This window comes from Podarcis tiliguerta (genome assembly GCF_965153285.1).
Source record: "Podarcis tiliguerta genome assembly, chromosome: 6".
Taxonomy (NCBI): Eukaryota; Metazoa; Chordata; class Lepidosauria; order Squamata; family Lacertidae; genus Podarcis; species Podarcis tiliguerta.
In genome coordinates this window covers 33,048,238-33,063,017 of record NC_139539.1, presented here as the reverse complement: position 1 = coordinate 33,063,017, position 14,780 = coordinate 33,048,238, and the positions used below count along the sequence as shown (strand labels likewise).

Sequence of the window (14,780 nt, the reverse complement as noted above, 5' to 3'; positions counted from 1 at the left end):
GTCAGTGCTGGAGCACTTGAAGTTTCCCCCGACACTGTCAGTGTGGGACTTTTTTATGGGGGACACTCACTGTCCTGCAGCATAAATCACTGCCACAGCTGAACCTTGAGATGGCACAGTCTGTGTGGTCCCAGGAAGGGAAAAGATTATCTGCATTTGAATAGCTACGTTGTCTTAGTAATTGATTGCATTGCTATTTTTTAATGCCGAAAAGAAAATCCCTGGCAACCTGAGAATCAGTTGTCTGGAGCTATCTGAAGGCCTCTTTGTGGAAGCCATCTCAAGGGAAAAAGTTGGCACAGATGTACTCTTGGGTTGGCTGCAGTTGGTTGGATAGAGGGGTCTGGAGATTAGCAGCTGAATTGGAGATGTCCTTGCAGGATGAAGCAATCAGCTCTTCTGTGACTGTTTATTCGGAAAGAAACTATTAAGCTGAATGTTGGTTTGTTACAGTCAATAGAATCTGCACAGGGTTCCCCCCACCCCAGTCAAGTAAACAAAAACAGTAGGACATCAGCCACAAGAGTTGAGGCTCTTTAGTCCAGGGGTAGGCAACCTAAGACCAGTGGGCCGAATGCGGCCCAATCGCCTTCTCAATCTGGCCCGCAGACGGTCCTGGAATCAGCATGTTTTTACATGAGTAGAATGTGTCCTTTTATTTAAAATGCATCTCTGGGTTATTTGTGGGGACTGCTTGGTGTTTTTACATGAGTAGAATGTGTGCTTTTATTTAAAACGCATCTCTGGGTTATTTGTGGGGCCTGCCTGGTGTTTTTACATGAGTAGAATGTGTCCTTTCATTTAAAATGCATCTCTTGAGTTATTTGTGGGGCATAGGAATTTGTTCATTATTATTTTTTTCAAAATATAGTCTGGCCCACCACATGGTCTGAGACGGTGGACCGGCACATGGTTGAAAAAGGTTGCTGACCACTGCTCTAGTCCTTATCTTAGATTGGTCAAAAATTTCCTTGCCAGCAATCCAATGAAACTGCAGGCATTCCAGATCTAACTTCCCCACTTACATAGAACTCTATGTTTTCTGTGGAATGGGAGTCTTGCGTTCGTAATTGAATAAGCTACATCAGTTGCTCTATGTGTAGGTCAGTGTGCACATGAATTTTCACATGCAGTGAAGGGGATGTGGAGAAAAGATCCAAAATACTACTGCACTATTTTTTTCCTTGCTGAAGCCACCGAATTTTGGATCTTTTCCAACTTCAGGTGAATTCAAGTGTTTGGCTCAACAGACCTGCAGACCTTTCCAACTCAATGTAGAGAAGATTGGGGACTAAGCGCACAGGGTGATGTGCATTGGCATGGTGGGGGTGGAATTTGTGCACACTCCTGCTCCCAACCACGAGTACTGCATTTGCATGTTCAGGCAAACATAGGAACGCAACTTCAATATTAGTGCTTAAGGATCAATGATCCTGTGCAGCAGGGAGCAGATGTGTTATCTCTGTTGTCTTTATGGTGGCTACTGAAGTCCTTCCTGTTTCAATAAGCCTTTTAAGAAGAGATCTTTATCAGTCTGTATCTGCACTGGAATGGTTTTTAATACGCTTTTATCATTTTATCACTTGTTATTTTATATCCTGGGCTTCTTTGAAAGGAAGGGAGGGGGTGTACATTTAATTAATAAATGCAATAAACTTGTGGCCCTCCAGATGTTGCCAACATGGCCAATGGTTAGTGATGATGTAAATTGTGTTTTACATAAGTGGTTCGACTCCAGATATGGTTCATCTAGATATTTATCTATGTTATAATATTTTCAGTATATGCGCTCACATCACCTGAGCACCAGAATTCAGACCTTTTATGCTGTTCTGATGCATGATTGTAAAACAGAGGACTGTGGGGACAAGCATGCTACTAGCTCCACGCCTTGTCACTATTCTGGTTGCCCTACACAAGTTGGAGTCTGGCAGATTGCAATGAGGAGAGTCCTGTACCTGTGGAGGCTCCTTGCACGTTTTGAACTCTGGAAAATCAGAGCTCAGAGACATGCTTCAGATAGTTGCCTTCACACTCATGGAAAGTAACTGGAATGGCAGTGGAGGTGGAGATAGCATGCGCTTCATGTATTTACTCAACCCAGATAGTGAATGCCTGAAGAGGACTAGTGTACCCAATAATGGTGCTATTACATCAGTTCAACTGCCTGGGGGAAAAATACTCTGTCTCTAATCACTCATGTAATTTAGGTTTGCAGATTTCCATGGTAATACTGTGAAGGGGAGAGGAAAATACAAAAAGGGCTGGTAAAATTCTTCATTTTTATCCCATATATCAGACGACAAGACATTTTGAGAAATAGCTCAACGATGCTTGACAGTATACTGCTATAGAAATAATAAAATCCCAGTTACTGCTATAGAAATAATAGATGCAGGAGTTCAGTTTGGGGGTGTACCTTTATCATTTCTCCTCAGTGTTGTTTGGAGGTCTGTCAGTGACAGCCTGTAACCCGTTTTGTTACCTTCTCTCTGAAGAATGAGAGAACATGTCTGAGTCCGAACAACAAATTCCAGATATATTATTATTCCTGAAGTTTCCTTTCTAGGAAAGGAAGCTTCCCAAGACTATGTACCAAGCAGTTATTAACCAGAAGCTACAGGGCCTGAAGACTCTTTTATAAATAACTATGTAAAGAGGTGAGAAACATTCATTGGGGTAATTTACACTGTTCACCCAATTCACCCTTCAAAAGTGCCATTGCACAGAAACTAGCACCTCCGATGTTGGCAATGTCAAGCACACGCACCCTTGGCTTCTCCACTTCTGTTTATGTACGGTGGGTCGTGGGCCTGATCTCACAGGTCACGATATGTTTCCCAATAAAAATTGTTCATAGACCCAAAGCCTGAAGTGAAAGAATTTTTACTAGAGCTGGCACCATGGAAAGGGTATGGATGTTGACGGTAAACAAATACTACTGCTGGCAGTGTGAAAGGGCAGCTTCTGTGGGATTGCTCCCTCAGGAATGCCAAGTGCTGTGTGGATTATCTATACCAGCAGGGGTTAGGAATTGAGCATTCTGCTGACGAATTGCTTCAGCGCCTCCCCTATTCTGAGCTCACTTTTCCCCTTGCAGCCTTTACACTATGGGACTTCTGTCTCTTAAGTTGATGTGGCTCCATGTTATCATCAAGTCTAAACCAAATTTGAGAATCTGTTTTACAGAGGGTTTTTTTAAAAAAAAACAACAAAAAAAGCAAAAACAGGCAGGACCTTATTTTGTCCCCTTTCTGCCGTTGTGAGGTTTGGAATCTACAATTGTCTAATCTTGCATTAAAAAACTATGGCTTTGTTGGCAGCTCTGCAGAGCTGGAGTCTGCTTCGCTAGCTGTATGTAGAGGTTGTGTGACAGAAGGGAAAGGGCTAGGAAAGCATACTTACTATTATTATCATTATTTATTAAATTTGTATACCGCCCTATACCCGCAGTGGCCATCACAGCATCCCTAGGAGTGACCTGAAAACTGTGTAGAAAAGCCTAATCTATTACAATTGCAGCCTCTTCTTGCTATGTTCTACCTTAAGAACACCTTAAAAACCAGTGCAAACTTTATGGTTTTAAAAGAAAACCATATACAGCTGAGGGAAAAAAAGCCTTGGGGATCCATTTGGCTGTTTTAGGTATGCCCATGATTTAGGTTTCCCTAGTGTTGCCTCAGTTTCAAAAGCACGAAGCATAAGCACAAAATCCTGTTGAGGGTTAGGAGCTAAGTAGGGATGGAGACAAAATTTGATTGTACTTTATGGTGAACTTATCTAATTCCCACTTTCTGAAACAATGTGCAAATAGAAATACACCCATGTTTTAGAAATTTGCACTTCTCTGAATTTTGCAATGCCGTTCTCTAGCCAAGTGAAGTGTACAAAAATGCATACACCAAACTGTGCATATAAGTGCATATATTAATGAGAGTAACATACAATATGCTTTATATTTTGGAAAACTGCTTTGCAAAATTGTGTGCATAAAGCAAAACTACATACCAAAAAGTGTCTGTTAGAAGAAATCCACACTAAAATGCTGCTGAGTTCTCATGAGGACTTTTTTTAAGTGCACACTGATATGGAAATGTGGAGGACTGAGTTTAAAACTGGGAGTGGGGGAATGAGAATTGCTGCCTCTTGTCAATTTTTATCTCTTCCTGTGGCTAATGACATCATCCAAATGAAGCAGCTTTTTAATGTGGCAGGGGATTCATTTCATGAAGAGTGAGCTGAACCTTTTTTTGAGACCCCTCAGGGACTGAAGGGCGCTGTCCAAGATTTTCATGGACTCTCTGGATACAGGATAGGCCTCGCTTGAACATAAATGTGTCATCAGCCGTGCCTCCTTCTGCAATTCTTGCACCTTTTCCTTTCCTGGTCCCATCAGGAATAGGCGACTGGGCTGCAAATTGGGCATGTTCCCCTCAAAGTAGAAAACAGTTGCTAGATGGAAAGATGGAAGTTCAAGGATGCAGAGTGTAAAATGAGATATGCCTGGGAAAAATTATGCTGAATGAATCTAAAAAGCACATGACTTGGCCCAAGGAATGGGAGATTATCCATTCACTGTCATGAAGATAAACATGTCACAGACGGTCCTTTGGACCATCTGGGGACACCTGATCTGCCAATAAAAGAGATTGACAGGAGCCTGCTGGGCTTCATTAATGCCCAAGGCGGAAAACTGTTTGCTGCCCATTATCTTCGCTTCAAAGGCGTGGATTTGCACTAGTCGAAAATGGACAACAAAATGGAGACCAACATTATTCTCCTCTTTTGTCTTTCTCATGGGTTGATTTATACCTCCTGGCCTATTAATCAACTTCGACATCTTAAGCATCCACCACAGCCTCCACACATTTACTGAAGCCATCTGTACTTTGTACCCTGCCAAACAAATAATTACTTTTCTAGTACCTGTTCCATCCTAATTTCTACTCTGCTTCATATCTATATTGCTGTCAGATCCCTGCACACTACTTAATTTTCTGTGTTTTTCTTTGTCCCTAGGGATTAATCTTGCGGTCAGGATGTTGTTCAGGCCAACAGAGTAGGTTGCAAATTAGTTCATCCAGGTTGTGTTTAAGATTGGTTTTCTTTATTTTATTATTATTAAATTGGACAGGCCTGAGTCAACTGCTTCCACTGGCAAAAGGCCAAGCTACATGTACATACCAGATAGCCTTTACTCTTAATCGCTGTCTCCTGGCAAGCTCCAAAAGGTGAAGCAGCCTCTCTTCCTATCAGTCTAAGATTTCTTAGACCACAGTAGTAGGGAAAGTGTTTCTTTACATTCACACATGGGAGCGGATTCTGCAGTCAGGTTTGGGCTAGATTAGAATAAAATACTTCCTGGAAGAATCCCAGTAGACAATCATTTCCTGTTACATTGTAGTCTTTCTTTCTCCCTCCCAGCTATAAAAAGCCATGCAGAACATGTTGTGTAAGGAATACAGTGGTACCTCGGGTTAAGTACTTAATTCATTCCGGAGGTCTGTACGTAACCTGAAACTGTTCTTAACCTGAAGCACCACTTTAGCTAATGGGGCCTCCTGCTGCCGCCGCACCGCTGGAGCACAATTTCTGTTCTCATCCTGAAGCAAAGTTCTTAACCTGAAGCACTATTTCTGGGTTAGCGGAGTCTGTAACCTGAAGCGTATGTAACCTGAAGCGTATGTAACCCGAGGTACCACTGTACTGCATTTTTATTTTTGACAACCGGAGCAGTTAAGAAATCATTTGTTTATTTATTACTTAATATGTAATAAATAAACAAGTAATACTGTGTTGCCTGAACGTGGTTTTCTAAGGACTTCAGCTCATATCTGATCTACATATGGAGAAGAATGAAAGTGGTCCAGTAATTAAAAGGTGGCAGACTGGACTGAACTATTGCAAGAGGAGTCACAATTTTTATAATGTTTCCCCATGTTGTTGTTGTTTTAAAATCCTTACAAATAAAATACTAGCACAACAGGGAGATACTAGCCCATTTGTCTTCTTGCTCTGCTAGTTTATTTGTGGGGATACTTTTATAATTAAAAGGTTGAATTCACCAGCAGTCTGAAATGATACGCCAGCTCAGTATTCTCACCCATCCCTAGTCATGGCTGCCTTTCTCTCTCTCTGGAATTAGCTTTGTTGTGCTGTGATGACTGCTTACATAGTTATGACAATGCCTGTTGAGACAAATAATAGTAAACTATGCCAAGTGCAAAAGATTAAGAGCCAATTCATACAGCCATTAGACATGAGATTACAAAATATTGGTTTTGCCTGTGGCTCAGATGCTGCCTGGTATACATGATTAAGCTTTCACATCACCATTTTAGATATCTTTTGAGGGTTTGCTGTTGTTTTCAAGACATTTAAGTGGGACGCAGGTGGCACTGTGTTCTAAACCACTGAGCCCCTTGGGCTTGCTGATCATAAGGTTGGCGGTTCGAATCCCCGCCACGGGGTGAGCTCCCATTGTTCTGTCCCAGCTTCTGCCAGCCTAGCAGTTCGAAAGCATGCCAGTGCAAGTAGATAAATAGGTACCACTGCGACTGGAAGGTAAATGGTGTTTCCGTGTGCTCTGGTTTCCGTCACGGTGTTCCGAAAGCTGTTTGCAGACAAACACCGGCTCCCTCAGCCTGAAAGCAAGATGAGCGCCACAACCCCATAGTCAGATTTGACTGGACTTAACTATCCAGGCGTCCTTTACCTTTACCTATCTTTCAAGACATTTAATCCTACACATAGATGGGTCACACACTTCAGCTACATTTCATAGTTTCTGACAAAAGCGGATGAGAAAGAGATTGCAGATGCCTCAGATCAGCAGAGACTTGTCATAAACAACGAGTGTGAACATGCTTTTCATTAATTCAGTTTCTTCCCTCATGGGGCAAGACCTTTCCTTATTCTCTGAGCGCCTTAGAGGAGCAGACTATACATTTAGCCTTCCAGTAGCCTCATAGATGAAAAGAGACAACATCGTTCTCCAACTTTTCCTTTTTCATTCCAGCTCCTTTGGCCATTTCCAAGCAAAGGAACACGGCATTGCCTCGGGGACATCAGCAAGATCAGCTGATGATGACAATTTGAGATGTGGGCTGTGTCTGACCAGGCTTTCTGTCACCAAGGTAATCTGCAACCGGTATCCAACAGCTTCATTCAGCAGCCTTGTAAATGTTCTCAGATCGCCTGTCCACCCCTGTGCTATGCTGCAGCTCCTGCTGGGGCCCTGAGGCAAATGGACGAGACGAGAGATCGTGTGGTAGTCAAGTTGTAAAACGAGATAAGATTTCACAAAGCAAATGAAATCAGTTACTGTCAAATGTGCTGCTAGGAGTATGTTTCAACATTCGGTGCACATAGCTGAGTGCGATCTGAAGAGAAACCAGAGTATCGTACACATGGCTGATAGCTAGTTTCTTTAATGCAGAAGAGATAAGCAGCTCTTGCTCTCTTCTCCCAAACTTTTCTACTAATCTCTTACAAGGAACAACAGAGGGTAAAATCTACCTGTTCTCCCACTGTTCCTTTAATAGCTCAGTGCTCTCTAGATCAAAGTGTATTTAAACTAAGAGAGAGAAATCTGAATCTGAAGCTCTGTGCTAATGGGGAGTCTATGACTTTACTGCAAAGTTGAGGTGTTGTTCCCTTCCTCGGCTAATTTGAGCCCAAACCTGTGGATTGCAAATTCAAGCCAGCCTCTTATTCAGAAGTAATTCCCACCCTATTACGCCTTTGTGGTGCAAGTCCATCCCTTCCAGTATGTTTCTGCCTTTCAAATGCATGGAGAGTAATAGCGATACCAAGCCACTTCTCTGAGGGTGCCTCCTGTATTTTGCAGGTGGGATTCACCCACATCTTGGCACTTCAGGTTTGTGCAGTTAAAGGAGATTAACGTTCAATAAACAAATAGTAGTGCTGTACAACTCACTGTCCAGGACTAACAAAGATCACTTTAATAATACATACAAATGATGATGGGGATTCAGTTTACATTTAACGGTGAACCTAACCAATTCACACTTTCCAAATCAATATGAAAATAAAAACACAGCCATCCTTCAAAATTTGCACTTTTCCAAATTTAGCACTACAATTCTGCAATGAAAAGATGCTTACAAAATTGCATCTGTTAGCGTAAAATGTGCATAAAATGCATTCATTAGTGAAAATGGCTTACAAAAATGCATTATATTAGCAGAAATTGCTCTGCAAAAATACGTGTTTGGGGCAAAACTGCATACAAAAATGTGTACATTGTGAGAAATTTATACCACAAGGCTAATGAGTTTTCATGAAGACTTAAAAAAATAATAATCACAAATTGAAGTGAAAATGTGGGGAACTGAATTTAAGACTGGAAAACCGAGAAATGGAAAGAAACTAAAATGGGTAGAATTCCCCTTCCCTGCTTGCCAAGTACTTTGTCCTTTACCCTAAATAATAGAGAAGGACCACTGAAATTTAGCATATTCCAGAAATCCTGGTTCTGAGCAGAGTTTCAGCATTGTCCTTTTTTGGACTGCAAAAACAAACACATTTCCAGCTCCAACAAGCAGGAAAAGATGTCAAGGGTGGTGCTGAATGATAACTCCATTCGGAACCATTGCATCATATCATAGCAGTGATGCTACTTTGACTGGAGTCCAAGGTGTCTGCAGCCTGGAGCAATTGCTCACTGTCCAGCCTCAGACAAACATTCCAGGGGAATCTAATGCCTGTACCTGGCATGGCTCCTCCCGTGCCATAAATGGTTACATTACATTCAAGCTGGCATTAAAGAGCAGGGCTGAAACCTCATCCATCCAAGACCCAAATTGGCTTAGCATGTGTGCAGGATATCAGAGATCGCTAAGCCATCTTGAAGTCTATTTACTTTCAGACAAAGGCTAGAGAACAAGCTCCCTGCTTCCTTGAAACTTGCCTGTAGGCATTCTGTGGTTTCTTTGATATGTAATGTAACAAAAGGCAATTCTAATTGTGTTGGAAACGAGAGCATCCAAACATAGGTCCTGAAGCATGGGTCATTCTGGCACTAACTGTGCTTGTTGGTGCCACTTCTGGACAGGGGCAGGGGATCCCCCATAGACCTGGCATAGAATCAGATCAATGCTGTGGTGTGCCCCTCCAGCTCAGAAATCTAGAGGCAACCCCCTCTCCCCAGTGCATTGTGAATGTGTGCCTAATTACTGTAGTGTTCTTGCCTTTTGGCACACTTAGAAAAAGTATGTGATGTCATTGGTGCCAAAAAAAAATATCCTTTGTGCTCAAAGAAAAGAAAATGCTAAATTAAAACCAGGATATCCGCAGTTATTGGATATCCCTGCTATTGGCTATTAGAACAATCTCCTGCATGTCCAGGTGTGAGAACAGTTTAAGAACAGCACTGCATACCAGGTAAGGTGATATGCTGTTCTGTGTGAAGGATCTGAAGCAAGACCTAAGAAACATACTTTTTGCTTTCCTGCTTCCCACCGCTGCCACCACCTCCTTAGCCGGCCCAGCCTTTGTTATCCAAGAACACTATTACAGAACTCATTTTGTAAACTGAGTACAGGAAACTGAGATAGGAAAGCTTTTGGGGTTTCAAAGCCACTCTTTTGCTTCTCACAGTTAAACCATCTGGTGACGGAAGAACTGGTAAGCCATGGAATTCCAGCTGTGGGCATTTCGGTAAGGGCACCTGTTGTTTCTCCTTTCTTAGGTTATTCTGTTTTTCTAGGGCAAGAGTGGGCAAAAAATAATAATAAAATGGTCCAGAGGTGAATTCTCCCAGTCTAACCTGTTGAGATGTGCATCCCCTTTTGGAGCCAGAGATAAAAGTGTTTGAAATTAATTAATTACCGTATTTTTCGCTCTATAACACGCACCCGACCATAACACGCACGTAGTTTCCCCTTACTTTCTAGGAGGAAAAAAGTGAGTGTTATGGTGCAAAAAATACGGTAATCTGGAATAAACACTGCCCTGCTTCGGTTTTAACGATAGCTACCTCCTATTAGAATTCCCAACCCTATGCATGCCTACACTTCTGGGTTTGGTGAGGTTTCTTTTGAGTAAGTATGCAGATATATTTAGTACAATAGACAAATACAGCTACTATTCTGAAAAACAAGCGGAAGCAATTCCTTTCTGACTTTCTTGTGCTACACACACACACACACACGACAGAAGTCTACCAATTTGTTCTTGAACAACAGGGCAAAGAACATATTGGATGCTATCCAACTAACTCGTTCTGTCAGTGTATTTCCACTTCTGCAATGGAACTTCCTGCCTCCCCTCCTCCCCTGGTACTCCCTAACTCTTTTCTAGAGGATTCCCCAAACCTCTGGAGCAGATTTGGTGGGGGTGCACAAGGGGAGAGGAGAGAGGGGAAAGTTGTGTTGTGCAAGTGGAAACCCTTGTGCAGACGGAACAAGTTCATTGGATACAGCCCAGCTTCCCCAAGCCATACAGTCAAGAAAAAAGTAACAAAAATCAAATCATTTTTATCCAATAAAATACTGTTACTTAGAAATTGGGAGGGAATATTTCTAAAAGCCAAAAGAGAGAGAGAGAGAAAGAGAAAGAGAAAGGAAATGATCAAAAAGGGATTAAACTCCAATGAGATGACAGCTCCAGTTCCAGGGACCTCATAAAATGAGGTTGAGGTTGAGTAGAAGAAAAGAATGGCAAGGACATTTGAGTGGATGGGAGGAATTGGGAAGTTGTCCTAGACTGAGGAGTGTTTATGGTCATGTACAGGTCTGCTGTACATCAACTGTTTTTCACAATGCATGTTGAACCTATTAAAGAACTTAATTGAATGTAATCATTTTTAACTAATTAATTAATTAATTAATTAAATTTAAATATATTTGTATCTTACTGATATCTCTATATACTTGTCTTTTGAGATAAAGACAATTTGCAATTTAATAAACAAGTGCTACCAGTCAGGAACATGGCCCCCCATAGCACAACTCTGGTCAGCCTCAGTAATTGAGCTAAGCAAGCAAGGGGTCGACTCTGCAGAGGAGAGCTGTTTGTCAGAGTTTAGAGAGGACAGCCCAGCCCCCCTCATTCCCCAGGGAAGAAGCTGTTAGGTCCCAAGGAGAGGAAGAGTTGGAAGTTGGCCCGAGCATTGCCAGGCAACAAGGAGATAAGCCAGAGTCTGAGGCTGTGTCTTCTGGGAGTGGGGAGGAGGTGGGTCAGTTGTTCAGTCCCCGTACTAGGAGACTAGAGAAGCTCAGAGAACAACATAAGGAAAATAGAGAATAGGCGGGATTTTAGCATTCTTCCTATTGTGGGAGGGACAATGAGTCAGACTGAGCAACTACTATTAATGAGAGCACACGGGAGGCTTTGCTCTGGATGTGTTTTTTCTTGTAAATAAACTTGCATAAAACTGACAGAGAGTTGTTATTGCTTATCAGACTGCTTGCCTGCCAGAGATCATTATAGTACCATTCAGTGTTAGAAAGTAAGGGAATTTATATATAAAAAAATCCTTTTCATGCCCTGCTATGGAAACACACAGGAATCAAAGCAGCCCCAAAAGCAAAGGGTAAGATGTAACGTACCATGAGCTGCTGTCAGTTAATGCCTCCATTCCAAATTCTCTGGAAAGTTGAAGAACCTATGGAATAAATTTCGAGGACTTGGGGGCAGGGGGAGAAAAGAGAAACCAGAATTTCTGTGGCACAAGCCAATGTCTGTTACACAAGCCATTGCGTACCACCGCAAAGTGCATTAACATGTAGCCTTAATTAGCAAGTTTTCATATTCCTTGATTCATAAGTAGTCAGCGATATTGGCATTGCAAAATGACTTTTCCATTACATTTGTAACAGTTTGATGGAAGTCTTATTGTTAGATGCAGTTAATCTAATCATTGTATTATATATTGATTGGCCCCTGAAGTGCTGGATCATAGGAAACAGCTTTTGGGGAAATGACTGTCTTGAATGACATAGACAAGCAGCATTGTTTGCCTTTGTTGTCTTTCCCCCACAGCCTTTTGGAACCTGGAAAACATCATGCAAGAATGTCATCGAGGCTGGTTTCGATACAGTGAAGGATGTTTTAGACTCGGGCTATGTCCCCGTTTTACATGGTGATTGTGCTCTGGACTCGGAGCAGCACTGCTGCATCTTATCTGGAGATAAAATCATTGAGGTGAGAGATGAGTTCAATTTCATGCATACCAATATGTAAATAGCACTGTGTTTATCCTTAATAGATCATTCCCATCTTTGTCAGGTCCTTCAGCTGGCAGCTAGGGATGGGGAAGAAATTTGATTCAATGTGCTTCTAATGGTGAACCTATCACTTTCCAAAACCATATGCAAACCAAAACACAGCCATCCTCTGAAATTTGTACTTCTCTGAATTTTGCAATGCAGTTCTCCAGCCAAGGAATATGTACAAAAATGCATTGCTAACATATGCCAAAAAGCCCATATTTGTGAAAATAACATACAAATGCATTGCCTTGGGGGAATAAAAATGTGCATAGTATGCAAAATTACATATAAATTTATTATGGCATAAGCTTCTGTGGACTATGGTCCACTGCACTAAATGCAGCAAGCTGTGGTCCTCCAAAACCTATGTCATAATACATTGGTTAGTCTTTAATGTGCTATAAGTCTCTTTCTTGTTTTTATTAGTAAGTACCCCTAAACTGATCATTTACATTCTACAAGTTGTATATAATTTTCCATCTTACTTTTGTAACTGTGCATAAATATTTTGTATGAACATCAGCAAATAGTTCTAAAGAAATTATTGCCTAAGCTCCAGAGAGATTTTGCTGTTATTACTCTCTCTCTCTTCCTCTGAAGTAAACAACTTCTCATAATACGTTTTCTGCATTTTCAGATACAAGGTTAATATAAGAGGTGGCCCTCAGATTTTAAGTTGCACAGTTAGAACAGAACCATAGTTCCACGGTAGATCACATGCTTTGAATACAGAAGGTCCCTGGTTTCCTCTCTGTCATCTGAGGACTGAGAAAGGCCACTTTTTGAGTTACTGAGAGATGCTGCCAGTGAGAGCAGGATCCAACTGAGCTAGATAGACCTGACTCAACACAAAGCAGATTTACATGGTCCTGTTCAATTTTTCCTCTTGCAGGTTCTCGCTAAGAAATTCTCTCCTAGGCGAGTTGTGTTTCTCACAGATGTCAGTGGAATTTACAGCTGTCCACCTGATACCCCAGGTACAGAATACACATGTATAAAATAGGACAATTTATTTTGCACAGGTGTGAAGTATTGGCATGAGGAGCAAATCTAGCCAGTATCCAGACCAGCATGAAGAACTAGTGATTGAACTATGCAATTTGTAATAAGCATAACCATAATTATCCATGCAGTCTTGTCTTGACGTGTTTATGTTCTACATATATCTTTCAGCAGATTTGACATGCTCTTTCCGAGCATAGGCATATGGAAGGGTTGTGAGAAAGAGGGTATTTTCTGTGGTGTTTTGAAAGGGCAGTGGGAATATTGAAGCAGAATCCAGGAAACATATATAATAGGCACCATATTTACACATGTCTTTAGACAGATGTGTGACTTGAGAGAGTACAATCATGCCCTTATAGAGTAACAATATGGTATCTTAAGTGATGTGCAGAGTCATTAAAGAAAGCTGGGGAAATTTGGACCTCCAAATTTCTGTGTGATCTTCCTAACCATTATGTCATTATGCCATTATGTCATCCAGGCTTCCTCCTTTGGCACAGGGAAATGACACATGGATTAAACTAACTGTTTCCATGTTGCAGTGTCTTTATGCTTTGGGGTTGACTTTTTCATGTTGTGTTTTGAGACATATATCCTTCTGGTAGCAATTCTGAACCATGTGTTTATTTTGGAACAGGCGCTAGGCTTGTGGATTCCATTGTCGTCAGCCCTGATGGAAATATGGAGCCACCTGTGCTCAGTTCTGTGCTGCCACATGATACTACTGGAGGTGTGTCCTTGAAGCTGCAAACTGCTGTAAATATTGTTTCCCAGAGTCACGGAACCATTCCAGTTCTGATCTGCAAACTGGACAGCGAAGCGGCTGAAAGGGCTTGTTTGACTGGGGAGCTGAAGCAAGGCGAAGGCACAACATTTTCCTTCGCAAAATCATGAAGACGTCTCTGCATGAGCCTTAAATGAGGTGGAAGAAGAATTTAACTGAGGTGCTACCATTGGACTTCAGAATCTATTTGTTGTACTAGTCATCGTCGATGCCAGATACCTTAAATTAAATCTGTGGTCCACTGATAATGTATTAGCATTGAATGATGGCACCATCTTCTACTGTGGCGAAATACTGTTTTCCGCGTCAGTGACCTCAGTGTTCAAAATGGTTTACAACTATATGACTGCACAAGCCTCGGTGGACTTAGGTTACACTCAGAAATTGTATTCAATGTGTTAGTTTTAGCCTTTTCTGACATTCCTTTCACACTTCAGTACCTATATACTGCCGTGTTGCACTCACTCTTGTTCACAGTAGAAGCTTATACAGTGTGAAAGGAATGTTATAAATTGGGGTTGCTGCCTCTCCTCAACAGCTGTTTTTTAAAATAGCAAATATCACAAAAACAAGTGCTGAACTTGCTCTAGATTTTTCTGGATTTCTGGAAGTGGTTTTTATTTTTTATTTTTTTAAAAAATAATATTTATTAAAAGTTTAAAGATTACAGAGAAAAAGAAAAGTGAAAAAAAGAAAAAAGAATAAACAATACAAATCAATACATTACAAACATAAAAAGAAAACAAAAAACACAA

The 14,780-nt window shown here is 41.3% G+C and overlaps 1 protein-coding gene across 1 annotated transcript; it reads left to right on the top strand.

The window, feature by feature from the left end:
• Positions 1-1,681: 1,681 nt before the first annotated feature.
• LOC310680245 (uncharacterized protein) lies at positions 1,682-14,273 on the top strand (the record flags this gene model as incomplete). Its single annotated transcript, XM_083446598.1, has 7 exons — positions 1,682-1,691; positions 2,615-2,660; positions 7,019-7,136; positions 9,622-9,681; positions 12,007-12,168; positions 13,129-13,213; positions 13,879-14,273. 7 exons carry the CDS (start codon positions 1,682-1,684, stop codon positions 14,133-14,135), a joined length of 738 nt encoding a protein of 245 aa, XP_083302724.1. The 3' UTR covers positions 14,136-14,273.
• Positions 14,274-14,780: the final 507 nt, after the last annotated feature.